Source organism: Manacus vitellinus, unplaced genomic scaffold (assembly GCF_001715985.3).
Source record: "Manacus vitellinus isolate BGI_N305 unplaced genomic scaffold, ASM171598v3 scaffold_3_pilon, whole genome shotgun sequence".
Lineage (NCBI taxonomy): Eukaryota > Metazoa > Chordata > Aves > Passeriformes > Pipridae > Manacus > Manacus vitellinus.
The window spans coordinates 23685580-23711407 of NW_021940535.1; the positions used below are offsets into that span (position 1 = coordinate 23685580).

At 39.3% G+C, this 25828-nt stretch overlaps 1 protein-coding gene across 1 annotated transcript; it reads right to left on the reverse strand.

Annotated features, from left to right (window-relative positions):
• Positions 1–704: 704 nt before the first annotated feature.
• On the reverse strand, positions 705–25425 carry KLHL7 (kelch like family member 7). The gene is made up of 11 exons (XM_018075462.2): positions 25230–25425; positions 21044–21146; positions 19549–19642; positions 18212–18336; positions 16286–16461; positions 13511–13685; positions 11911–12053; positions 7083–7323; positions 3937–4138; positions 3544–3641; positions 705–1968 (listed from the first exon to the last, which is right to left on the reverse strand). The coding sequence occupies exons 1-11, from the start codon at positions 25347–25349 to the stop codon at positions 1685–1687; spliced, it is 1761 nt and encodes a 586-aa protein (XP_017930951.1). The 5' UTR covers positions 25350–25425; the 3' UTR covers positions 705–1684.
• Between the last annotated feature and the right edge of the window lie 403 nt (positions 25426–25828).

Consider the following 25828-nt stretch of genomic DNA (forward strand, 5'->3'; position numbering starts at 1 on the left):
ATAAAACCAGACAAAAGAGCCTGTCCAGCCTAAAACGGCCACAGTTCTCGCCAGGATTCTCGAGGAGCGGAGGCACCAGGGACACGTTTGTTTCGTGGCTATGAGAAGGGAAAGGCAAGGGGGAGCAGAAAAAAGAGAGTCACGCAGCCTTCACTTACTGCCGAATAAAGAACGGAGTTGCAGGAACCGCTAATGAGCCCATGAGGGCATCTACTCCTGTCTGTACAGGCAGAGTTGTCAGGGTGAGGGAGAAAACCAGGAGGAAGCCTACAAGGAAGCACTGACTTTGAAAACCAGGAGTTAGACTACTTAGGAGAATTTGGAGGACCTTCGAAATTAAAACAGACTAAACATCCACAGCACCAGTGAGGTACAAGGTACAGGTAGGCAAGCACCAACTTCTGAGGTTAACTCAATAGTCTCATAGAAACAGACCTGAAAAAATTAGCAAGTTAGAAGAGAGGTGACAAAATTACAATGAAGCTATTAATGAACTAGCATGGGAGCAGGACAGACATCAGACAGACATCATTTGTATAGTTCTCCAGAACTGAGAAGAGGCACACTGTGTTGATGACACCGAGAGCTTGACAGGCTGGACTTCTATGCTGGACGAAGAAATTACCATCGTGGTGGCTGGGAGCATTTACAGAGCTCTGTGCTTCTAGACCAGAGATGAATAACCATGCGCAACTTCTGAAGACTTCTGTAAAGTATCTTTAATGACTCTGTTCATGCCATTTTAAAAACAGTCACTTTCAAAAAGAAAATCAATATATCTGTATATTGTATTTGCTTTTCCCATTCCTCTTCCCATCTTTGCTAAAAGTTTGGCATCCACAGTATGTACAGTCTGATGCCTGGGAAGAGAGACTGAAAATTCACTCTAAGTTTCCAACTTGTTAATTATAGTGCACAATTCTTGTCGACTTCACCCTTTGACTTCCCTTACCTCAGTGTAATAAAAAAAAAAACCGAATCAAAGTCTTTCCGTGAAAGCTCCCCAAAATGCCAGAGACCATCAAAATGTTTCTCTAATCTCTATATATGGCCTCTCTAACTTTAAAAAATTGATAAGCAGTCATGCAAATGATGGAAGAAACTCATTGGAAGAGGGCAGCTATCACGATCTAGAGAGTTGTAGAAATATTGGGAATCTTTATTAGACAGCAGTCCTTGGTCTTTCCTGAGAAAATATCTTCATTGCATCCTGGTAAGATTTCTGCAGGCAGGTATGAATGAGAAAAAAATTTTGCCCATCTTTCTCATGACCCAAGCTATACCTACTCACCATTACCAAATGAAGTATCTGCAACTGACCTTGGTAAAGTGTCATTTAACCAGAAATCTTTTCTTCACCAAATGCTTTAGAAGAGTTCTAAGTATTTTTAATTTGGTCTATGTTTGAGAAGGCCACACCCACAGCCCTTTTAAAGGAAGATGCCATGTGATGTTACCTAGGTAAGTGGATTCTCAAAACACATCCCCATCTCTTAAAACAGACAAGAAAATGGGCATGACAAAATCCACATTACACAATATGCTGTATATACAAATTGAAAGACTGCATCTCATTTTTTCCTGTTATTAAATTTAACAAGATTCAGTAAAATATGGAAGCAAAGCACCAACAGCCATCTTTCCCCAAGTCCTTGAAGAATGTCTCAGCATCTCCTACAGGTCTTCAGATCTCTAATGTTTCTTCATTTGCCCCACAAGTGTCTACAACACAGATTAAACAACTCGTCACGGGGAAAGCACGGACTTTGGAGTTGGCTATCCACTTGTCTGTTTCAGTGTTATATTCAAGAATGTGCCCTAAGCGACCAACACCCTGAAAACCAGCCAGGACATAGACTATAGATCCCACTGCAGCACACTTCACTGTTACACCTTTCCATGGCATTGGAGACACCATCTTCCATTCATTCATCTTGATATCGTAATATTCTACATTATCAAGGCCACCTACAAAACAATGAAATAGATAATTGCTTATTACATTATACTGTATGGACTGAACTAGAGCATGCAAATATTCCATGAAACTGAAGTCTTTATTTTTAAGGTTTTAAAAGCCCTACAGTAAAAAAAACAAACCTGAAAAAACACCCTAGGTTTCTAAACTAGCAGTTTACCCTTGTATAAATACAGAGAAGAAAGTAAGATGTGTTGTAACAAATTCACATTAGACGCTTTCTAGAGATTCCAACGTGTTATTACTTCATGAACAGAAGAACTAGCAATGCTGAATTTGTGATGGATTTGTGGCTAGTAACTAAAACTTAGGAATCTATCTGAAACTTCCCTATAGCTAGGGCATTTTATTCTAGAGGACTGACAGGTACCTTTACCAAAATTGGCCATTTACTGATAGAGGATGTCTCTCTTCATGATGCTAGTAAAATCACTGAAGTGTAAAAGCCTTTGATAAGGGCCAAAGAAACCAAGAGTTATTAGAGAAGAGTAGATTTTATGACTAAGATTCGCTTCTTCAAGAAATATGTTAGTAATTACACCTTACAATAGCCACAAACATTCTGTTATCCCTATTTAACAACTCTGAGTCAGTTTTCGCTTCCAGTCCTGAATTACTAGATCTGAGAGATTAAGAAACTTTTCTATCATGTTAAGAGGTATGAGTCTTTCACCCCATACATAACTCTTCCTCATTCTATTCCAGTAAGAACAGTCATTAACACTTCTAAAAGGAGCATTCAGCTAACATTGCACAAGATGGCAGCTCTGGCAGTTACAGATTGATAAAATGTTTGGGCAATAAATGCATCTACCGTTTCTGCATTAGGAATCAATCACGATGGAATAGTTTCAGTAGCCAATTAAAAATCAAGCTGTATTCTAAAATAGCATTCATCTGATATCAAGTATACCAGTTACCATAAATAGTGACTTTAAAACCTCATAAATGAGAATTTTCCATTTTGAAAAGCACTTTAGAAACCCTCGGTAATTAAAATTCAATTTTTCTGGTAAATAAACTATTATTCTTCTAGTTTTAAAGACAAGGAAACAGGCAGATCATAAATGACCTGCCCACGACAGTAAGTCTTATTTCAAAGCTGGGCACTCAAAAGAGGTCTCACATTTTCACCAGGTTTATAATATCTGACTATCTTTAAGTCTTTGGACTGAAGTTCCTAAAATAGTGGCTATACCTTTACCTGTCTCTCAAAAGAATGCTAAAATATCTCAAAACACACCATAAATAACTAAAAAAAAATAAAAAATAATTCCCTTTTCTTAGATGCCTGGTTTAGCCATATTAACTACTTCAGAACTGGGCTACAGTAGGGGTACATATCTGAACTTGACGGTACTCTTATTAGTACAAGAATTTAAAAAATAAGATATAGTGAAGTGGGGAGGTGAAAAGAGGAAGGCAAAACTAAAGTGGCAACAACAGGATGTTTGATGGTGTTGCTCAGAGTTTTTCAGTTGAAGAGAGCAGAATTCATTGCAAAATAGACCAGAGCAGAATTCATTGCTGTGTGACCAGCTAGAGAATTAATAGAATTCAAGTACCTAAACCATTTTGTCCACCCACAGCAAATATTTTGTCCTTTACAAACACCAGCCCATGGTTCTTCCTGGCTTCAATCATTGGACACAGCTCAGTCCACCTGGGGAAAAAGAAACCCAAACACAAGAGGAAGAGTCACCATCTAGTTCATAGAAAATAAGTATAAAATATGTAAATGAAACCTATCATTAAGAAAATGAAACAGGGATAAAAGCTGCTTAAGAAAAACTGCCTTTCCAGTAAAGCTACAAATAACTGATTCCTCACTGCTAACTCAGGAAAATTCCTTACCATATGCAGTTTTTCCTTTAGTCATCTATACTTGAGTCATTTACAGAGCTAGCAAAGACCCAAATGACTAAAAATAACATTAATACAATTAATACAATACTTACGTTTCGGTGGCTGGATCATAAACTTCACAGGAATTTAGGACTCTTCCAGAAACATTGTTTCCCAAGCTTCCTCCGCACACATAAATGAGCCCGTTCGCCTCTACCATTCCATGGCTGCATCGCTGAGTCAGCATGCTGGGCTTCGTGTGCCAGCTTTCTGTTCTCGTGTCATAGCATTCAAATAAATACAGTGCAGAATTTCCTTGAAAAAACAGAAACCCACCAAAGTGGCATTAATTTTTATGGCTGTCTTTCAAAGGAAGAGTCTAACAGCAATTATCAAACTGAGACTTGGTTTCTTAGTTGAAAAGGGAAAGCTGCTTTCCCACCTCCAAAAGCAGAGCTGACCAACTTGAAATTTGGGACTATTCAAAAGCACATATTTATAGTTTCTTTCACTCGTTTATTCCAGTAAATAAGTTGATTGAATTGCTATTTTTGTTTAAAAACAACAAGAAAAAAAATAAAGTTTGGGATTTTTTGAGGGGAATGAATGCTGAACAGATATATATATATAGATTACTGATCCCCTGTCATCAGCTCATGCTACTCTTACTACTTGCAAATATATTGAACTTTCAGATGTAAAGATGTAACCATCTTTGTAAACTTACTACAAGTTCATGAGTTTTTTCTGTATGCAATGTGATTTGCCCAATTCCCAGAATACTCGTTGCCTTTGGAATTTTGATAGCTTGATTATGTCATACCATACTCCTGAATTATTAGCAATCACCAAACAGCTACCCCTCCCCGCTTTATTTTCTTCCTGAGGAGTAGCAGATACTCATTTTCTGGAAGTGCAGGGTCTGTGTACTCCTCCCTCAGGGGCCAAGAAAACTATTACTGAAATCAAAAGCGATTTTTCTAATGAAGATAGATGGGAGCTTAAAGACTTGTGCTGAAGTAACTGAATCACAGGCAAGGCAGAGAAGGCTGCATACAACTTTCTCAGAAAAGAACCAGGGTCCTTCTTCCCTTTGCTTCAATAGATATATTCACCTAGAACAGTTAAAGGTGGTTTTTCTTGTGCCTCTTCTTCCTTGGATTTCTACTTCCAAAAATTGTGTCATACTAGCAGTACTCACTACCAGTTGAGGGTTTGAACCTTCAAAACAATGCTATGTTTCCAGACCCAAAATACAGAAACAGACTCCTATAAACTGTGCATTTGTTTACTTCTACTCTGTAATTCTCAATTTCACCAAAAATTGTATAGAGTGGGATGTATTTTTTCTTTGATGTAAACAGTCATCCTTATTGTTTTGAAGTTGTAGAAATTCCCATCCATAGAAAATAAGGCAGATCTGTCTTTAATGTCTTTTTTTTTAATAGATAAAAGCTTCTATTTTCAGTATAATGATAAGTATTTCTCCTGTACCAAAACAGAGTGGAGCAATTCAGCTTCTAAACTCTGCTAGTTATTGCAAATAAAACAGGACTCCCATCAATTCAAGAAGGGGAAATGAGCCATTGACTGGCACAGTAATCCAACCTCTTCAATTGATGCAAAAAACAGGCAATTTTTTTACATTTCTTTGTAGCTAAACACACTGCAGCATTTTATCAGATTAATGCTTTTACATAATTGCCTGCTTCAAATTAGAAAATACTAGATTCAGGAAAGACAGACTTTTCCAAACATTCAGTGTTCACTGAATCTAAAGAAAAAAGTACAGGCAAAATAAACTGCATTATTAAATTTGGGCTTTTACTGCTCTGTCTTGAGTAATATTTATGGAAAGCAAAGTGAAGCTGTGCACAGTGTGAGGGTAGTTTTCAAAGAAAACTGCTAAATTAAGATCTCCATTACGGTTGTATTAACTATTTAACACGTATTCAAAAATAAACTATACAATCAAAGGTTTCTATCATTATTCCCCATGAACTGAAATGTGGGAAACTATGAAGATTTATGAGATTTTGTAGTGTTTCAAGTTTCCCAGTGCAGTCTTAGTTAAGTCTATTTCAAGTAATGGGAAAAGTGCTATTTCACATTTACCATGTGAGGTGGCAGCTGGGAACTGCCTATTCTGCTGCTTTATTAGACCTCTTAAAATATTTGAGGCGAAATTACATGGCCTACATGTTACAACCTCCCATTAAATGACTTATCAATGTTAAGCACTGATTATGACCTTTTTTCTCTGTTCACCTCCCTCTGCACTGATGCAGAACTCAAAAGGATCTACTAGAAAATTTCATTCTTCTGGGATTTTTTTTCCCCAGAACATAGCTTTTTTTAAAGCTCTACTTTCAAGGATATAGCATGCCTACATTACAACTTTTGGGTTGTTGATGATGTATCAGGTGTAGACAAAATAAAATGTTCCTATAACATGATAGCATAAGTCAGCCTCTAGGGTTTTTTGGAGAGAGAAAAAATCCCAACGGTTTTATTTTCTCTTTACTATTTTGAGTAATAACATCTAGAGAAAGTATTTTATCTCCCTTTGCTGAAGCAAATCAACAGAATAACAAAATAAAAGAAGATAACTTCTGCCATTTGAAAGAAAAATTGGACAAATTCCTTTAGAGGACCAGGTATCATTTCACCACCAAGAGCAGTAGTTTTAAAAGATTTCTTTTCTACCTTTCTTTTTTCCCCTTGAAAAAAAATCTCATTAGGCTCAACATATGCTGCATACAAGGAAGCTGTTGTCAAAATGCAGCTATTCTGGCCACATATTGCAGAAAATTTTAAACCACTCTAAGTTTTGTAGATTTATAGAAGTGGGACTCCCACAATATATTTCATAGAATCACAGAATAATTTGGTTTGGAAGGAACCTTAAAGACCACCTATTTCCAACTCTCCTGCCATGGGAAGGACACCTTCCACTAGAACAGGTTGCTCAAAGCTCCATCCAACCTGGCCTTGACCCTAGTTAACCCCTAAGAGCTGCAGTCTACTTTATGCTCTAGTTAATGTAAAGATTAATCATTTCATTCAGTGAAACCATTTTAAAAACACAGGTTGTTGGATTGGGCAAAGGGGTATAAAATCCCAAATACAGGAGAATAATCTCATTAGGCTAACATGGCAAAGTGCAGTTTCTTGTCAACAGTCATGCAAAAACCAGAAAAATTTCCAGCTATCTTTCTTTGTGCTTTTTTGTTTGTTTTAAAGATTTTTAGTGTCTTACCCACTTCTGAACCACCAGATGTATAAATTTTGCCCTCAGCAGCACAGGCTGCAAGGCTATCTCGAGGTGTTGGAGGTCCTAGCTTGGAATACCAGCTATCCTTCACCACATTGTAGCAGTCCATTCGCTTTATAGGGAAGAGCTGGGAACCACCCAAAATATAAACTACGTTGTCCCAGAAGACACAAGCTGCATCCCTGCGCTTTTCAAAGGGACATCGGATGTCTGTCCAGCTGTAATCCTGCATTACAAAGAACAAGTAATGTCTAATAGATTATAACACTTACCTGCACAGCGAGTGTTTTTCAAACACAGCTTTTCATAGAGATTTAGATATGGTCAGTTTTAAGTTCCTTTTCAAAAAAAACATGAACACTGTTTATTGAAGAATACTCCTCAGGCGTACTCTTAAAAAATTCTTTTAGACACAGACACGGTTAGCTGCAATGAACCATGACATTATGAATTTCTATTTCATTCCCTGTGTGCACCCAGTACAACGTCCCTGAAAAACAGTTGTGTTTTTTCCAACAGAATTGACCTCCTGCTGCTATTATGTTAGAAACAATGCATGTGATCAATAAAGTAGGATTGCATTTTCTTTTATAGCAATGGAAGAAGACATCTTACATATAGTAACAGATTATTTCTAAAAAATAATAAAATACAGAATGTACCAAAGACAATGGAAAAAGGAGAATATCCAAATTGACAAGCAACTCAGTTAAAAAGCTCTGATACATACTTTATTACCATGACAACTAGAAGCTTATTTACAGAATTTACAAAACACAAATGATCTCTAGCTATCCACAGTTGATCGCATGAGAAATAGGGTAATGCTCCATCACAAATACCGGCAGTCACGTTGCCTAGAAACTGATTTTGCACAGATTGGCAAAATCAGCGAGTATCAAATATAGGCAGTAATGCCCAAAGCCTTAATAACACCAAACTCAGCAACCGATGGCAGACCAGGATAGCATACAGCACAAGAAACACTTCTTGAGTAACAGCATCTCACATATTCCATGAGCACAGTTTGTATCCTATACCGAACAGGAAAGTACGGGACCTTAACTGTTATCTGTGCCACCTCAAGATGGTCTACCTCAACCTGCTGAATGACCTTCACTGCAATGGTTCACACAAGACGTTACATCATTACATTTTCTTAGCAAGGACATACTTCAAACACCTTGGTCAATGAGGAAGAACAGCGACTCCTACATGGGGGTTCAAAGAAAGAGAGGCAGAGCATGTTATAGTCCAAAACATCTTACAATCTTTTCTTGTAGCATCCCCCATATCAAGAAGAGCTGGCAGGTGCATGTGGCCCTTTATGGTGAGAAACAGGTCCTGGGGCATCCTAGAAAGGAAAGCCATACTACAGCATGGCAAAATAAATAGCTGCATAAATCTTAAGAAAATGTCTCAGCGCATTGTGCAAGATCAACATACTTTCTAGCTTAAACTGGCAATTTTACAAAAAATCCTGTTGTTTTCCTTTACTGTTATAAAGGGCTGTGATCTGACCCACTTTTATAGCTTCAGCTCATGTATCCATTTCATCCATACCTTTATCAAATGGAAAGCCATAACTTGAGCATGCTCAGCAGTATCCTCCTCTTTCAGCAGGAGGCAATTTAGGCCATCCTCTTGCAATGCTCTTCAGTGTTAGTCTGTACCACATAGAATTGATTCAATTTTTGCATTTAACACATTTAGGAATTATGCAGAAGAGTTGCTTTACACCACAGCCAATATCCACACAGCCCTGGGCAGTGCAAGCCTCATTTCTGGGGGCCTGAGTAAGGAAAGACAGACCAAGACAGGTATATGGTGACACTTCCCCTGCTGATCTCTGTTTTCAACAAATGGTTGATTTCATCAATTTACTTAACCACTTATTAAAACTATCTGAACTCCTAAGAGCCACAAGACCCTGTGATAAGAATGGCACGTGCAATTATGGGTCATGTGAAAAAGTACATTTCTTGTTTAAGACTTTTCCCTCATTTTCAGTTGATACCTTCTCTTCAAAGTTTGTCACAGAAAACAGCAGACATGCCCAATATGGACAACCTCCCCACTAACAGCTTATTGACTACACCTTCATCTCCTCATTAAAGGTATGCTGTTTCCCTTAGTCATCAAGAAATAGCGTTGCCAGGCATCTGTCACTTTTTACTTGATACTGTTGAATTTTACACTGCTAAAAAGTTAAAACTTCCAACCATTTCTGGTCACTAGAGACAGCAATTTCAAAAGAATAAGCACATTGCTGACCTGAAATCTCAAAGTCATTTATAATTTTTTTATCAAGAACTCATAGAACAAAACAACCAGTATGCTATTCCCAACCTAGGGGAAAAAAAAAAAGAATATATTTTTTAAAAATAATATGTGGAAAATTCAACAAGAAAATGCTTCCCACAACTGTTAATAAGATTTCTAGTAGTCATCTGAAAACAAACATCTCTACTCAAATTAGTGCCAGACTGCTCCACAAGTGTTATACCCATCTGCATCTGCCCCATTGCATCATTTTGCTCTCTTGATGAAGTACACGCATCAATAGAAATACCAGTTACAGTGCAACACAAACAACAAATATAGTCTTAAACTCATACTGCTAACAGTCTCAACAAATAACACACAGTATCCAATCCAGTCTTATTTAAAGCACCCTTTTAACAAGAAGGAAATGAAAATCAGCATTAGATACTAATCTTGTGTGCAAAGGCATCAGTGAAAATTAAAATTTTTGCACTAGTTTTATCGTGTCAGAATTATGGAAATCTGTATTACAACTGTCAATTTAGGTGACATAAGATTTTAATTAAATTACTAAATTTAATTAAATTCACAAGTGAAGGACTAGGTCACTATTCCATTAACAGACAATAAACAAAATTTCAATTCTTTCCCAAGGTCCTAACCTTGCAAAAGTACGTACACAAGCTTAATTCCCTGCTCTGTGACCTTTTCATCATCTTTTGATGAGACTAATTAAAGTGAGTTAAATGCTAATTCAACGGGGGTTCTGGATCCTTGGCTTGTTGCATTTAAGAAGCTACTGTCACAGTTTTAAATATCAAACTCAGATATTCAAGCAAAACATTCAGAAAAGGACCTTTAAATAGATTAGAACTGGAAATTAGGTAAAAGCTATCCAACGAGACATGACAGGCTAGCTAAGAACACCCAAGAAAGGATACAAGCACTAGGAAAACATGCTTGTTAGAAAAACAATCTCCAATTTCCCACTTCTTAATTTTGCTTCCCTGCCCCGTTCTCCCCCTGCCCATTAATCCACATGCAAGGCCATAAGTCTTGATCGGGAGGCAGTTCTGTAAAATTTCTTCCCAATTCAGTTACTTTTTGGTGTTATGCTTGGACAAATAGTCTATGAAAGAAAAAGGCATTTTATCCTATGCTTTATGTAGACTTTCATGGATGGTACTTTTTGTCCACAAAACAGATTTCTTTGCCAAAACCATGTAACTGTTTGAAAAGTTCTGAATGCCCTGATCAAAGACTTCCCCAACTCAGACCTTGGAAAGGAAAGGATTATCTGCTCTGCACCCCTCACCTCCTCAACCCCAGCTGGAGTACTGCTTATCTTGGGTATGTGTATGAAGGAAAAAGGTGGTCATTAGCTGGGAATCTTGAACTCCAAATGGAAATTCATATCAAATGTCTCTCAATCTAAGTCAGCAAAGGTAGTAGGTTTTTCTTCTCCCCAGGTTTGAGTGGTACTCAAAGAAGGTGGCTTCAATTTCATCTTACATAGGAACGTGACAGAAAAGTTCAAAACACATCCCCAAGGCTCATTCATTCTGAATTAGATTTGACAGGGCTCACATTGACTATAAAGTTCACACAGATAACACACAAAACCGTTTGAAATCATAACAAGCATTTAATATGCTGAGTTAGAACCAGAATTTCTGCACAAAATATTACATGCATGTGATTTCATAACTTAGAGAGCCCTGATGTTTATGTAGCAACTTTTTTCTGTATTACTACATGTGCTTGCCTGGTAAAACAGAGTATGGGTAAACCTTCTGCATGCAGTTGATGTTTCTAGACCATTTAGTCTGTATAGCTGAAACATACATCATTCCTGTGGCTCGATTTTATTCAGGAAACACGGGAACAAATTTCAGGCAGAACTTGGTTGCTATAAATTGGCCAACTCTAAGTTTTTTGTTGAAGAAACTCACTCTTTTCCACTTATGTAATACTTTCTCCTTATTCCCCATCCCACTCTTTACATACTCTTAAGAACAAACAAAATCCTGAACCATTAATATTTAGAAGTCGTTGCATATTTATAATAAATGCACTAAAAAAAAACAACCTTGCACTTCAAAACTGAATTCTACACTAAAATATGAGCCAATAACTTAACAGTGCTAAAAAAAATTGCTTTGAGTTACTCTAAACACATAAGCGCATGCACATGCATACAGACTTTTCTATATTCCTAACCAATTGCCTGATGTTTTGGTGACCTTTTATTTCTTTGCAGCTGTGTGATGCACATACCAATCAACTCATGGATTGATCAGATCTCCGTATCTAATATTGCCAAGAAACAAACACAATCATTCTATTCAAAATGACGTATTACATCTTGGTACACAGACTTAAAAATAGTTAATTAACCATATTCTTCCAACTGCATACCCAAGAGGCAGGGAATACATCCTTCCTAATACCATTTTGTAGATCATAATCTCTTAGTTAATACCATCAGCAAATAAAACAGGTGAGATTACAAACAGTGAATCTTAATGCATTCTGAGGTAACGATTACCTTGGGATTAAAATATCTGCAGGACTGGGGCTGTGAGCCTCCAAACAAAGCAATGCGATAATCATGTTTTTTTCTTCTTGGCCGTGTGCCTTCCACTAACTCTTCTCGGTCTTCTGGGGAAAGGAGATGGTACCGCATCCCACCTGGAACGAAGACAGCAACTGTTGCAGATCTAGTGTAGCTCACACATAGCAAGGGAGGTTTCAAAGGCAGGGACAGGGGAGAGAGGGAAGAGAAGGAAAAGAGAGAAACTAAGTTTCTATATTACACCTATATATAGCTTTGATTTAAAAGGGAAGAATAATGCACAGCAGCACATGAGGATAAGGGCGTACATCCAGACTTACACCTTGTCTCAAACTGCCTGCTCCACACAATAAGGACATGGATATAGACTCATGTTATATACCAACTGATCGATAGCTAATTTATACAATATTAACGAGCAATTAAGTTTGTTGCATTGAAACAGGCAAAAGGAGGCAAACCCAAAGAAAAGGAACAGCAAAACTGGGAGTCTAAAGAGGACAGTGCTAACATTAAAAGAAGGGACCTGAATACAATCAGAAGTCAACTGTGGAACTTCCTCACGCCACACTTTCTGATTGATAAGAAGGCATCTCTAGCACACTGCACACTCATGAAACCCCCTTACTTTTGTTCTTAGCTGACAATGCTAAATATTAGTTATAACTGGTAGAAGAGAATAAGCATTCACCTAAGAAACATTCCAGAGAATGCAAAAATATCGGTGACATTACCAGCCACTAAAACTACACAAAAATCCTTATTTCTTAAACAATGCATCCAACTCCATGTTACACAACAAGTATGACTGAGATGTCAAAGGTCAGCAAATACTTACCAACATATAGGTTAATTTGAATCTTGCTCATTGAATCTGAAGGAAAGCAGTTGTGTACTGTTTTTTAGATCTACACTAAAATGAAGCCAACTAGTTAATTGCTACTGAAATCAAAAATTTATTTCCAGAATATTTATTAACATCTAGGCTTTTCTTTCTTACATGACAAAATTTCACGAGTGGTATCTAAAAACAAAGGGGAAGCTTGTTCCCTATCTTATTTGCACCCTGAAAATGCAAATGTAGGATCAATCATTTTAGGATCAATGGTCAGTATATACTAGAGACAAAAATAGTGCAACATAGAGTTAACATTCTAATTTGCTTAGAGAAGCTTTATAATACTCAAAATTTTGACAGGAAGTATTTCTTTTATTAATTCACATATGAGCATGAATGATACTGAAATTACTAGTGTGTCCCAAAGGCAGACTAACTTTCAATTACTCTAATGAGTCATTGACAAAATCTCCATTCCATTACTTCTCATGGAGTTCATGTCATTTGCTAGGAGAAAACAAATGAAAGTCACACTGTTACATAAGATAGGTTTTATTTACGTAATAATCTCCTAATCCAACTTCAACTAAAGGCAACATACTAGAGGGAACACAGTCAGATGGATTTAATGTGGATATGTTGTCAGAGCATTTAAAGCAAACAATCCTCAAAAATTCCACAACATTTTTTTAATTATACAGAACATTATAAAGATTTCAGCTAGAGGTCACTTACTGATCACCATTTTAAGGCATTCTGGGTTATCCTGAATAAGTGGTTCAGCCTGAACTGTTTTACTTAGGAAGTTCTTTGATATCAGAGGAAATCGGACTTTAGCAAGAATATCAACCATGTACGGCTGGCGATTGGGCTCATCGTACTTCAGCCATCTGACTGCTGCATCATAAACCTTAAACGAGAGAGATGGAAAGAAAAGAATAAGGTACATCACCATACAGTAAGACACATAACTGAACCCTAATGCTCTAAACTGGAGGTTAATTTGTAGTATCATTTTAGTATGTGTGGATCCATCGCCATCTTCCAGAAAAAACCCAACCCCCACCGCAACAAAACAGTTACTGAAACCCAAAAAAAGACAATGCTCAGACATGAAGTAAAACAAATACACAACCATAGAATAAAACTCATCTACAAATTTTAAAACTCCTACTACTTCTACTATTTAACTTTTTCCCTCCAAATCGAAAACATGAATCTGCAATTCACATTTATGTGCGTAACTCCTGTACCAGGTTAAGTCTAGTATTTGAAGTTCAATGCCATAACATCAGTAATAATTCTCCAGAAATGTTGAAATAGCTTCTACTTGATATGGTTTCCTAAGATGACAAACTGCTTCTGTTACCAAATCATCACGTTAGGGATCCAAATATATTGCTATTGTTGTGTCTCGGGGGACCATTTAAATCAAAGTTTTTAGCTGCAGACTACTGTAAATTTATCAGAGGGCATCCTCTGTTTCTCCTCTTTACAGGAAAAGGTAATGGGTTTCCTTAAAGGGCAGTGAAGACAGAACAGGGAAAGTAATCATGAAATCTGCTCTATTTATGACTGTACCGCGAGTCAGGAAGAAATGAAACAAAAGTCTAGTATTATACATGAACTATGACACTCCCATGCTGCTCTTGGACACAGCAGGCTTTATCTAGTAGCACTGACTCTAAAGTGGTAGGATAACTTCATTACAAGCACAGCCAATACCTATGCCTGTAGCTGAAATTGGTCACAATAATCAGTAGTGAGTGACTGAGACACAACATGGAAAGAAACTTAATGGCAGAATTATTCAGAAGGACTACTAAACCACCCCAGCTATAATTTTGCAAAATTACCAGGGAATGAGGGAAAGTAGAGAAAAAAATACTTATGGCTCAATTCCATCAGCTAAGGAAGTTCAACAGAATGACTGGGATGGAAACATTGTATAGGACAGGCAGTAATTATTGCCACCTTTCTTTTTGTACTAAATGCAAATATGCTTTACACCAATACAGACATTAGAGTACTATGTCAATTTTCTAGCAGTACTCATGAGAAATAAGATTCCTATAGTACCACTGGCAAACTTCTGTAGTTTCATACTGCACACTGCTAGTTTCCTAAAGGAATTGTAACGATGATGAACAATATGTTTTCTACCACTGCTGCCAGGTTAAAGCATGCCATCCTACCTTACCAACAGAACTTCAAGAACGTGAATGCCAAAGTGTCATTTTGGCTGCAAGCCAAACAACACTTCCAGCTCTGAGAATGTTACCCTGTGACCTGATTTTCATTCAGCACTTGGTAAGAATGTTGAACTGTGACATAGCTCATATTTATACTTCTAACCGGCCTGCTACTATATTCAATGACCTGATATTATCCCCCACTCCCAGGAATTCTTATTTTCATAAAGTACATCACCACACTGTAAGACAAATAACTAAACCTTAATGCTCCAAATTGATTCTTCTGCCTGTTGGAGGTCAACATAAACGGAAACTTTATAGTCAGCAAAACATCCACTTCTAAGTGGACACACATATCATCTTGGCTACAAGATCTCTCTGTTGCACTTCAAAAGTATGAGTCAACTCATGATGCCATACCCAAAGAAAGTTAAATTAGATTTCAGTTTGTTTTCAACAGATTTGACTGAGAAGCTACAAACATCCAGCAGCTACAAGTACTACCCAGCTGCTACGACCACCCTACAATCAACTTTTTGGGCTGCAGTGCAGACACCTATATGCTTCCTGTTTTCCTGCAGTAGGAAGAACAAGCTGGCAAACAGGCATTCAGGGCTGTGCTGTAAGCTGAATCAAGCATTCCAAGTAGGACAGCTGCAAATGTAACTTCTACCACAGCTTACAACTTTTAATTGAGTGAAACTCCAGGCTCCTTTCAGCAACCTAAACTTTTTTATGTCCGCTCCCTAAATAAGGGCCTTCCATCACTGCCAATGCATCTAGCTTTCAGTGTTTTGCTCATCTTGCTTCCAAGTCCCTCAGTTCCCCAGGCTTAACTTGTGTATGCATATGTTTCCATCAGAAGCAACTCCTCTCTAGAATAGGCCGAGACCATAGTCAGGTAGAAACATGCAGCCATTAAGGCCCAGTCTGCTCACACTTTGAAGCACATAAATCCCAATCTAGAAGCAACTGCTATGATACATCAAACTTAATTTAGCTCATATACTATGGAATCAGAAGCCCTATAGCTATCTCAATAAAGGAAACTGTTATGCTAATTCCCTCTGTGACTTCTTTCCTCCTAGTTTGCTGAAACACATACATAAACCACACCTGAAATGTGAATATTTATTAAAATTTGATTTTGACCAAGTTAGAATGCATGTTTTATTCCACAATTTAGCAAGCACTATGTGCATCATATCCTCTAGGAACATCAGAAGTGAGATACTTGAATGCATGCAACAACTTCTTAATCAAAAAAAGATAGTGAAGTTCAGTGCTCTTAGCTGGTATGAAACAGGGATCTCACCTGGTCTTCTGCCCTCACTGTCAATGTATCTTGGTTCAGGAGGTGTGTCACGCGCTTAACATCCAGCTGAAGAAACTCATCTGTCTTGTAAACTTCAGTGAAATGCTGATGGATGAAGTCATCTGCAGTGGCTTTCAGTTCTGGGCAGTCTAGGCATTCTGCTAGCACACTTATGCCTATGAAGTAAGAAAAAAACCCTTCCAAATTTGAACTGCAATTACCTTTAATATATTAAAATAGAGTATAATTACCGTAATTTCAGTGATACTTGCAACCCCAGTTTAATATTTATTACCATGTTTGTTTTCTTTTTTTAAACACATGCTATCATAACTCATCTGCAACTCAAGAAAAACTAAGACAAGGACAAGCTGCTTATTCCTATCCCTTCCAAACTAATTGGAATGTCAGACTTGCAACATTTGCTGTATTAAGTATCTTTCCAGCACTATTTCCTCATGTTTCTTTCCCCATTATGAAGCTGACAACAGTACCTCAACCAACATGCCACAACAACAAAGTCTAACCAGAACAGCTTGAGAAACTGGATCCAGGTTTTATGACCTTCCCTGACCTGCTCATGCAGCATCAGTCACCAACCAAGCCCAATTTCCTTCAAGAGTCATGATGAACTGTGACTTTTCTATAGAGGTAGCACAGTCAGCTGCAGACCAACACAAAAATGTCATGTCCATGTTGCTGGAAGGGCAGAATGTTGGCACAAAGTTATAAATAGCAACTGTTACTGAGAAGCACCATTGCCAGCCTTCCCACTAGAAACTACATAAGCACAGAGGTTTTCAGCAGGAACTCCTGCTCATCATGCTACAGCCTTCCTCCTTTTATGGAGGAGATGGCAAGTGTACTAGGAGTAACTCACTATCCCATGGGCTACAACTAGCCAGAGCTGCTCTAAGTAGTAAAATGCAAAGCAGAAAGATAAAATCCATGTGTATGACCTCTTGACAAAATTTCGAGAGATTCAAATTAAGCCATGGTCTCTTTCAAATCCATTTTTTTAATAAACCATGTATTTGCCTATAAGTCTGCACAGAATATGTTTCAACTTACAAACAATGCCTTAAGGAAAAAAATTATTTAATCTTTATCTCCCTTTTTGCTATAAATTAGCAACAAAGTATGCAAATGTTAGCATAATTGATTTTCCAGCTACATAAAAGCCACTCAAAGCAAGCCTAAGTGGCATTTTCCTTAGTAGATAATGCCTTTCTTCCAGCAGTTTTTTCAGAGCCACAGCTGTACTGCATCGAAGTGTCAGTTGAATCTGTAATTCAGACACTCTGCAAAACATTTCTATTGCTATTATAAACATCTGTAACATGCTTGAGCTGTTACTAGGAGAATTACCTAACAAATGTCAGTAAGAAACCCTAAAAAAAATTTTCTCTTTAATCTCTGATTAAATGAAGTGCACCAAATCTTAAGTATGAAAAAGTACTTAGTTCTACTTGTTTACCTTTTCTGTAACATCAAGTTCACATTACAGCTACAGAACATATTATACCAAACCTGCCCAGATGACATTCATGGATTTCAGTCAAAATGAAAAGTGAATAAAACCAGAAGTAACCTAAACTTATTCTGTTCATTCTTGTAGAAGATATGCTAGTTTTGTAAGTTACAAATCTGTCAAATTGTGTCTGCAAATACAGTAACAACTGAAAGCTCCACCTTTTCAACTGTGGTTCTCTAACCAACAAGAAGCCCCAGTGTCCTGCCAAGCTGGATGAGATCTTGCACATTCAGTGGACCCTGTGGCAAGGGGAAACAGTTCAGATCCAGAGCAAAATTATTTTTATTTGCCTGGATTTAGCCAAACATTACTGTCTTTTAGACAATATTATCTACTTTTCAGGAACAGCAAAGTTAAAAAATAAACAGTAAGTTTAAGTCTATTTCTCTTACCAAGACAATTGGAAGCATCAACTTGTTCTTTTAAAAAGTCCACACACATTTTTTTCACAGGTTCAATTTGATACTGGTTTGCTGCATCTAGTAAAGACTGGACATTATTGCTGTTAACTGAGATTCTGAAAAAGAGAAGGTATAAAATTAGCATCACTGAAATGACCTCATTTGCTGCAGCAAAAAAAAAAAAGCAACTTACGCCAATTCACAGAAACGGCAAAATTATTTCCCTGCTATATGCCCAAGAATCTTTCACACACAGTCTGAAGACACAATCTCCCTTTATGATCTTTCCAAACTGCTTACATTTGCTCTGCTTTACAGAGGCAGGGCAAAGGGTAACCAGTCCTGGGATCTGAAGAATAAGCCTGTAACACAGGTCCACTGCAGTCCTATACTATTGCTTTGACTTGTGTGGTTAGACACTAACCCAAAAAAAAAAAATCAAAACCCAAAAAGACCTTTTTTGTGACAGTTTCCTACTCCCAAATAGATGTCAGCATCAGCAAACTGTGTCTAAACCACTGTCAGAACTGCCCTGTCTGATTTGCCCAGAGTTCATCAGCAGAACTAGTATGTCAGTGCTTCAAGAGAAGGTACAGAACCCACAGACTAGGGCTTGGGCACCAGGGCAGGCAACCATGTGGCTGGGGTGTCTACACAGACTGTCTCTCACCACTCACGAGTATACAAGAAGATTCCTCTTAAAAAAAAAAAAACACAAAAACGAAAGCCTCCCTAATGAGAGCTAATCCCATTAGTACAAAGATGAAAGGCCTGCCATCCATAGATCTAATTAAAGCTGATTAAGTACTGTTTACAATCATCACCATCTGTAGGAGCTCTGTTTGGGGGAAAAAACCAAACAATCCACAAAAAATCCCAAACACACTGACAACCTGAGATAGGAGGGAACTGCTGTCCACAGAGCAGTTACCCACACTGCCTGCTTTGAGACGAAGGTATAACTCCTGGAAATGGTTGCATGCCATAGCTACCATGGCCACAAAGAGAGATTGTGCTGACAACAATAAAGGCCTGAATTTCAGAACAGTGGGAAATATCATTTGACTCTAACACTGAAGTCAAAAGCTTGAAGTGCTTCGAATTGCTTTCTGGAGACAAATACCGTTCTCTTTGGTCTGTAGACCTTCCTACTCATTAAAAAGGAAAACGGAGGAAGGATAGAGGGTCTAGTCACATCAGGCTTTAAACAAAGTAAAGAACTGTAATAGTAACAAAATTGATGAATCACAAAAACATTATTTTAAGATTTTATCATTTACAATTGTCAGGTTTCCTAGAAAAAGCGTAAGCTTTAATAACAAAACTACCTTGCAGTATAAGCAAACTCCACAAGCTGTTCAATAATGTCAGGCTCTGCATCTTTTAGCTCCACTTCAAAGGACTTTGATTCAATCATATTTGCTGCAAATAGATTAAAAAACAAACTTTTAATCAATAAAGCCACTCTAGCTATTGTATGTTTTGCAAACAGTAGAAAATAAAGTGATTATACAAAGTGAGAACCTGCTAAAAACAGCACACAGTTGATTGCTGTTTTCCCAGGGTTACTAATGCAAGTCAGGAAAGAAAGGAGGCAGTGGAACAAACAGGATCACTGGTGTGTGTACATGCTTGTATTATGTAAATTATGATAACTGTATTAAATAGAAAAGGTCATAGATGTCATTGACTGCAGCGCAGACTGCCAAGGTAGCATTACCAAAACCAGGAAGCACACGTTGCACTATCAAAAGCCATTTCCACATTCAAGTTGAGTTTAGGAATAGATACATTTCCAGAAGAATTTGTAATGGAAAGTTAGAACTCCTTTCGCTAGGAAGGCTTTCCGCCTAAACGGTAACTTTCTCAAAGGCAGTTTCAATGCTTCCCCCCCCCTTCCCATAGCAAGAGAAGCGCTCAGCCTTGCTCTCTGGTATGCAGAGAGATAACATGTTTGCAGACATGTACAAGGCCTCCTTGGGCCAAAGAGAGTGTGAGGGAGGAGAGAGAGAAGATACAAAAAGCCTTGGAGGAGGAGGGGCTTTGCCTTTTGCCCCTGGAGGCCTGATGTGTGCAACATCATAAAAAAAGTGGTCCTTGCATCTGAAATAAACCTTTTTTTTAAATCCTTCCACTGCCTTGGCATTCTTGGGAAGAATACTTGTTACACTGATAACAATGGAGACAGCTCCAAGCTTCACACACACAGGCACAGCACTAAGCTTGCTTGCAGGTGGTTACCAGCTGACCACTGGAAGGCATGGTTATTTTACTCCTACTTGACTTTGATTTCACAGTAATTTTACAATTAATGGGTAAGGCATACAAAAGATAAGATACCATGCAACAGAATTTTTAAAGAGAGCATAAACACAAGTATTATAGAATTACAGAATCACTGAGGTTGGAAAAGACCTCTAAGATCATTGAGTTCAACCATTAAACCATGTTCCTAATCTCTGAAAGCCTGTCTTATATGCAGAAGTGCCTAATGGTGGGAAGCAACAGGGCAGACAAATTCTGTCATGGGAGCAAAACCTCACAGTTTTCAGGTTAAGGGAAGGGGATTGACTCTAATAGAGTGTGGGCCCCAATTATTAAGAGAGCTTACATATGAAGTAACACTTGACTTGATCAAAAGAGTGTTAAAGGGAAAATGAGGGGAGGGGTGAACAGAGATGAATGAAAGTACAGAAAGTGAGAAATCTTCATTTATACTTATCCCTCAACTTAATCACTTTCATAAAATAAAAACTTGTCAGCCACAAATCTAGCAGGACATAATCATAAAAGTTTCAAATCAATCAATTTCAAAAGACTTACTAGTAAACATCAAGTTAAAAAAATGACTGGCTGAAGCAAGCACAACACGGTGAGCTGGGATCTTTCTTTCTTGAACCATAAGAATGACATCACAGAGAGTTTTCTAAATCAGAAGAAAAAAACAGACAAAAACCACAAAAATCAGCATTTTTTAAAATATTTGAGCAATATTTCTTTAAGAACAACTTATGGAAATTCATTGATTTTTGTAACCCACACATTTGTAACCCAGAGCATTATGTGATAAAAAGGTTTTCTGAAAGTCAAAGTTCAGTAAACCTGGAGAACTATCAAAGGTCAGTTTAGCCCTGAATTTGTACCTTAAGAATGGCCACAAATAACTTATGAACTCTGATTACAGTTTTTCCTGTGGCATTTACATCAGACTCCAATAATGTAGGTTCTGCAGCATCTGGCAGGGACTGCACTCTTTACATCTCTCAGTCACTTTCCTCTACTCTGCTGCTGATTTTTAAGAAAATTCACAGAAATCTCATATTGGAAGGCTGTCATCATATTGCCCAACTGGAGTGAAAGTTATGAATGAGTTAAAAGCATTCAACGGAACATTTTAAAGAAAATGTATCTGAAAAATACCACTTCTGTGGAAAGGTTTGACTGGTCATACCTGATGAGCAACTAGCATCCAGACAAAAAAATAATTTATTTCTCATTTGTTTGCTATCTATATGTAGGCAGCTAGTTTCTCCCCTACATGTGAACTGTCATGCACTAGAAGGAGAAAGGAAAGCGACAGAACTTACAGAAGTTGTCAGAAGGGATGAGAGGAGAGTAAGGGACTGGGGTAAAAACACGTAATTTGAATAGATTCTGAAATGGTGTCCTTTCTAAGAACATACTGACTGAAATAAATGCATATGATACTGCAGTTAATTATAACATACTCTCTATTAAGAAAGAAAAACCAAGCTGCACCGCTTCCTCAAAATACAGGAATTAATTTTCGACTACTACCTTAAGTTCATGGATCTACCTTCAGAAACACCTACCTACAGTCATCCCAATGCTAACCTCGAAAAAGAATGCTTCTACTGTGGGTAATATATACATGCTTAGAACTGTGTCAATGTTTTCCATGTAGAGACAATATTATCTAGGGCCCAGGTCAAGAGGTTGATAACCCATTTGTACAGTCCCTTCAAATACGTCTGTCTTCTTAGTTTTTTTAAGGACATTCAGAAGCAAATGTTGGACAAAATATAAATAATACGTTTCAAAAATATTATTTAAATGAAAGTTAGATGGGGGTGACATACAGCTTCCTTTGTACATCTTTAAACTATATAGGACAGAAACAACAAAAGAGACCATTCTGGAAAAATTTCAGAGAAATCCTTTAAACCTGAAATTCCTAGCACTTCTGGTTCAAAACAAGCATCAGAAATTAACAGTATAAGGTACCATAAAATCCTTTGGCCAAGCTTTGCCAAGACGTGCAACTGTTGCTTGAGCTCCACACTGCATTTGTAAGACACATTTAATGCCTCAGCTCAGCTTTAGAAGCACCTCAGATGTTCTAAGGCTTCTGTGAGTGCATTTGCCAACCAAAACAGACCATCATTTTCATTTCTTTCCCTGGGATGTTTCTAGGTGTGACTATTCCATTTCAACTAATGCTCTTTGAAGGATTTCTGCGCTTCTTTCCAGAAGAATCCATTGCTGTCACTGGGTTGCCTCCATGATGCAACCAGTGACTGGTGTTAACCAAAGGACACACCCCAACGTGAGCTTCTGCAGGGCATTTCACCTTCCAAGTAACAGGTTCAGCAACACCTTCCAGCTCTATCCCAGCTTCATTTCCAATGACTCTTTCTTGGCTGACCTCCACTCAGCTGCAAAGTTGCAACAAAGGCTTTATGCACATGCTGTCCAATAGTTCTGTAAACCCACAGAAACGTGGGTCATCATGTGTTGGAGATCAGCAACAAGTCCTCCTGCACTAAACACACTTGGCCCCAACACCTCACCTGTACTGAGTGCAGGTATGGCCATGGTTTACTCTAAACACCCGTACTCATGGAGGCTGCCTCTTGATCTCAGCTCATACAAAAAGCAGCCTCTTCAGAACTAGCTCTACTTTCCCATCAGCACATCTTCCTACAGCATTAAACTACTGCAGATAAATATCTAGTGTTCCACATGCATGTTGACATTTCCATCACAAGAAATTTTTAACTCATATTCAGGTTTTATAACCACGGCATAGTTCTTGACTTATCAAAACACAAGAAGAAAGAGTTGCCTGTAAATCCTCTTTAACTTTAGCACAACTAATCAGCCGAAACCAGAATATTTTTCCTCTGGCTCCTGCTGACTTCCTAATTTTATCCTACATAATCACACCTCCCCCTGTCCCCTCAATAATAGTTAACCTCCTCTTACAAACAACTCCTAAAAGAAACACAAGTGTCATGAAATATGCAAGAATTTCTGGAGCAGTCAGCATTGGCTGGGATATGCAAAGCCACCATCTGAGGTCAGATAAGAAGTTTTCATGCAAAATTCAGTGCTGTATCTCCCTGGGCATCACAGAGTCTGAAATCTGAATCACAAGTACACACAGATTTCACAGCACTTAATCCCGAGGCTCTCACTCCATGTGTTTTAGAGTAAGCCGTAGCTACATGAGAATTACACTTTACTACTCTGAAAGATGAGGTACTTACACAGAATGACAACGTGGTGCCACATAGTGGAACAGGGACATGGTAAAGCACGAATTCCCTGTGCTGGGGACCGTACACACATCTAAGGGAGGGCAATATTTCTTCTATCTACTTAAAAATCATAGCAGCATCTGACATCCCCTTTTAAACAGTGACAGAGGTATGAGCTGAACACTGATGAACTAAGTTATGAGCTCAGCCACACCTTGGGATATGTTTATGCGATTAGATCGGAAACAAAGCCTACATCAAAAAAGTAGATCCCAGGCTTCAAGTCTTTACTTTGCTACCTGAAGTCACTGAAAACAATATTGTTTTTCATATATAGGAGCTTAGTTCCATGAAACAGTTTATACAGACAACATAATTGACTGTGCTTTAGTGAGAGAAGAACAGGGCTGAAGCGCTGGAGAAAAACAGAACCAACACTGGTATCACTTCTGAGGCCAGGACCCAGACAGCATTAAAAGCTGGACTGAGTCTCTGGCAAGACTAACACCGGAGGACAAGCATCTTAACCGCAGAAGATACAACACATGACAGTGCCAAGTATGAAGCCCCCACATGTTCTGCCTTCAGAGGTAGCTTTCATTCTGGCTCCACATCACTGTGTTTGAATGAATCAAAGTTCCACAATCAAGCTAGCTCCTCCAAAGAGAGGAAAGGTTTCTTCATATGCAAGGAGTTATATGGATGATCCGTCTGCTCTTGTATCAGAAATTTAAGCTTTTTTTATAAAGAAGAATAATTTAAAACCAAACATTTCTTTTAGTTTTAACAGCTCAACTGAAATGCACTTGCACAATTGTAATTTTGGTTACTACTCTAGCTCTACTGGTAAACACAGGAGTCACCTTTAATAATCATTGGACTATTGACCAAGAAAGCTGATCAGCCCAAAACGTCAGAATTTGAGGCCAGATGAGGCCACCAGACTCCTACAGTGTCACTGACCTCCCAGTAAGATGGTCAGAGGCATTCAAGAAGAAATGCTACCTGTGAAACCAAACCATGGTTACAGTCATCCCTCTCCTCCCGTTGCAGTTTCACTGTTCACGGACACACAGCCAGTTCGTTCAGAGAGGAATCCTGGTTAAAAATTCCACATCACCACCTTTTTACTACCCTCAGGTTTCTGTTCGAAAAGGGCTCTGTGAATGCTCCAGGTGAAGACACTGGGCCATCACTCGCAGCCTCACTCCTGCCCTACCACAGGCAAGGCATTATCAGATAAGGAAAAGCGGCTCCACGGCGTCTTCTGCCTCCAGCGCCCACAATGAACCCACGCAAGGGAAATCGGAGCTCGCTCCTCTCGCTGTGCGGCTGCCAGAGACCCTGGGCCTCCCGCGGTGCCATGTTCGGCGGGTCATTCACCGCATCACGCTCCAGGGACGAAAAGCCCACGGAAGCCCACGCGCGGGAGCTGGATCGGGATGTGCCTGCAGGGCAGGAAGCGGCCCCGCGGGGTTGGGACTCACCGTGGCGAGCGCCCCCCGTACCTGCTTGCGCATGGTGTTCATGACGCCCATGAAGCTGGCGAGCAGCTTCGCCTCCTCGCGGGCCGCGAGTTTCTTCTCCGTCTTCTTCTTGCTGCTCTTCTCCGACCCGGGCGCGGCCATGCTCGCCCGCGCTCACCGCCGGCGCGCCGGCCCCCGCCCGCCGAACATGCGTCCGCCGGCGCCGGGCGCCGAACAGAGCTCCCCCGCTCGCGTGCGCCGGGAGGCGGGCGGGCGGAGGGAGCACGAAGCGGGGACGGCGACGCAGGGGACGCGGGACGCGCAGTGCCCCCGCAGCGCCCGCTGTCCGCGGCAGAACGCGGGCCAGGGCGCGGCGCTTGGCGCGATGACGCTCGGTCGGGCCGGCCGCGGCCCCCACGCGGTAAACAAAGAGAGGCGGCGGCTCCAGCGCGCGTTACGTTGACGCCGACCGAGAGCAGCGCATGCGCAGTGCTGGGACCGGACCCGGGGCGTTCCGGAGGGCTAGTCGTCTTTGTGTAGCTTACTGGGGCGCCGGTCACGCCAGGGACACGCCCTCGGGCGGGGCGCCGGCCGGGCCTTTTTTTTTTTTCCCCCCAATGGGGGCGCGGGCATGGCGGGGC

Excerpts from the sequence above, each read along its gene's own strand:
- KLHL7 (XM_018075462.2), bottom strand. The coding sequence starts at position 25,349 with ATGGCCGCGCCCGGGTCGGAGAAGAGCAGCAAGAAGAAGACGGAGAAG. Across the intron at positions 18,337-19,548 it reads GAGTTTGCTTATACTGCAAG|AATCTCAGTTAACAGCAATA; the intron begins GTAGTTTTGTTA and ends TCTCTTTTTCAG. Across the intron at positions 13,686-16,285 it reads CAGTGAGGGCAGAAGACCAG|GTTTATGATGCAGCAGTCAG; the intron begins GTGAGATCCCTG and ends CTCTCGTTTAAG.